This window comes from Arachis ipaensis, chromosome B06 (assembly GCF_000816755.2).
Source record: "Arachis ipaensis cultivar K30076 chromosome B06, Araip1.1, whole genome shotgun sequence".
Taxonomy (NCBI): Eukaryota; Viridiplantae; Streptophyta; class Magnoliopsida; order Fabales; family Fabaceae; genus Arachis; species Arachis ipaensis.
The window spans coordinates 121,740,720-121,742,442 of record NC_029790.2 but is presented as its reverse complement, the minus strand read 5'-3'; the positions used below and the strand labels follow the sequence as shown (position 1 = coordinate 121,742,442).

The following is a 1,723-nucleotide window of genomic DNA, read 5'->3' as shown; positions in this document are numbered from 1 at the left end:
TTACATAATTAAAGTGTAATCACGATTACGCGTACCAAGTTGCTCACGTTGCCAGGGATTGTTCGAGTCTGGACATCACAATTTCGTGCACCAGTAGGTACCAAAAAAAAAAAAAAAAACAAAGGTTTATAGCCGCAAGGCTATGATGGTATGATCTATGATGTGTAAAGAGGAAAGACAGATCTCAAAATAATAATAATAAATTAATAATAAACAGAGACAAAATACTTTTTTGGAAAAATGCAAAGAAACAAAAGCAGCGTAAAGTTGCATGTGTGTATCATGTATGACCCCATCACCCACCACCCCTGCCTGCAGCAACCAGCAAAGCCTCTTTGATTCTCTCTTTTTGAGTTTTCAAGTTTTCAACTCACCCTCCCATTCTAAAAACCCATTTCCTCTTCACATAAACAAAACCCCTAATAATTCCCATGATTCCCAACCTCGACATAATCCTTATTAAATTAAACCCGTGAAAATAATTTCTTTTCTTTTCTTTTCTTTTCTTTTTTGATATCTATAATCTATCACATCAAAATAAAAAAGAAACCAAAAAATAAAAAAAGTGGTGATTCCCAGTTCCCAGTTGCCAGTTCCAGCAAAGGAACACAGTTGGGTTGGGTTGGGTTGTGTGTATTATAGTGGAAGCGGTTCGAGAGAGAGAGAGAGAGAAAGAGAGAAATGCCAAGTGTGGCTGTGAAGCTCTACAGCGTCTTCTTCAAGTTCCTCTTGAAGCACCGTTTACAGAACCGGATTCAGGCACCGCCCGAACACTACGACGCCTTTGGAGTTACCACCCGACCCGAAGAGTCCGTCGCCGCCGCCAACCCTTCTTTCACCGACGGCGTCGCTACCAAGGACATCCACATCGACCCGTTCACTTCCCTCTCTATCCGAATCTTCCTTCCCGAATCGGCACTGACTCCTCCCGACCCTCGTTCCAACCCTAACCACAACAACGCTGCTCGCAAACCTAGGTCCGATCATGGATCTGCATCCACGCGCGACTCGAACTCTCTTCCATCGCGCCGCAACAGCTATGAACCCTCCACTGTTATGCACAGGGAGGAATCGATGCGAAGGAACAGTGCCGGAAACGGCGTGGTTGAGGGTTTGAACTTGATGTCCAACGGCGTTTACCGGGGATACTCGCCGGCAGGGGACAATCGGCGGAAACTTCCGGTGATGCTGCAGTTCCACGGCGGCGGTTGGGTCAGCGGGAGTAATGATTCTGTTGCCAACGATATGTTCTGTCGGCGGATCGCGAAGCTCTGCGATGTGATCGTGGTGGCTGTTGGGTACAGGCTGGCGCCGGAGAATCGGTATCCGGCGGCGTTTGAGGACGGGATGAAAGTGATGACTTGGTTAGCCAAGCAGGCGAATTTAGCGGAATGCAGCAAGTCGATGGGGGTTGGGAAGGTTGGTAGTGGAGGAGGGATTGGTGGTGTCGGCGGCGGTGTTGGTGGGATTGAGTTCAAGAAACCAGATGCTCATAGGCATATAGTTGATTCATTTGGAGCTTCCATTGTTGAGCCGTGGTTGGCTGCTCATGGAGATCCATCAAGGTAACAATTCTTGTCACACTGTTATGGTTCTAAATTTCTCTTTATTCATGTCATGATCCTGTTCTGTTAGGTTAGTTTATTTTGATTAAGCATTTTGAAATTTAGATTGGAATTAGTGAACTTGAAATATAGATGTGGCTGTCCTTGTGTTTACTAAA

At 45.9% G+C, this 1,723-nt stretch overlaps 1 protein-coding gene across 3 annotated transcripts in view; it reads left to right on the top strand.

The window, feature by feature from the left end:
- Positions 274-1,723, top strand: part of LOC107605052 (probable carboxylesterase 11) — a 4,372-nt gene continuing 2,922 nt past the window's right edge. For all 3 annotated transcript variants that reach the window (XM_016306795.2, XM_016306796.2, XM_016306794.2), the window contains exon 1: positions 274-1,565. In XM_016306795.2, coding sequence (XP_016162281.1) covers positions 682-1,565 — 884 coding nt within the window. In that variant the 5' untranslated portion in view covers positions 274-681. The remainder of the gene's footprint in view (positions 1,566-1,723) is intronic.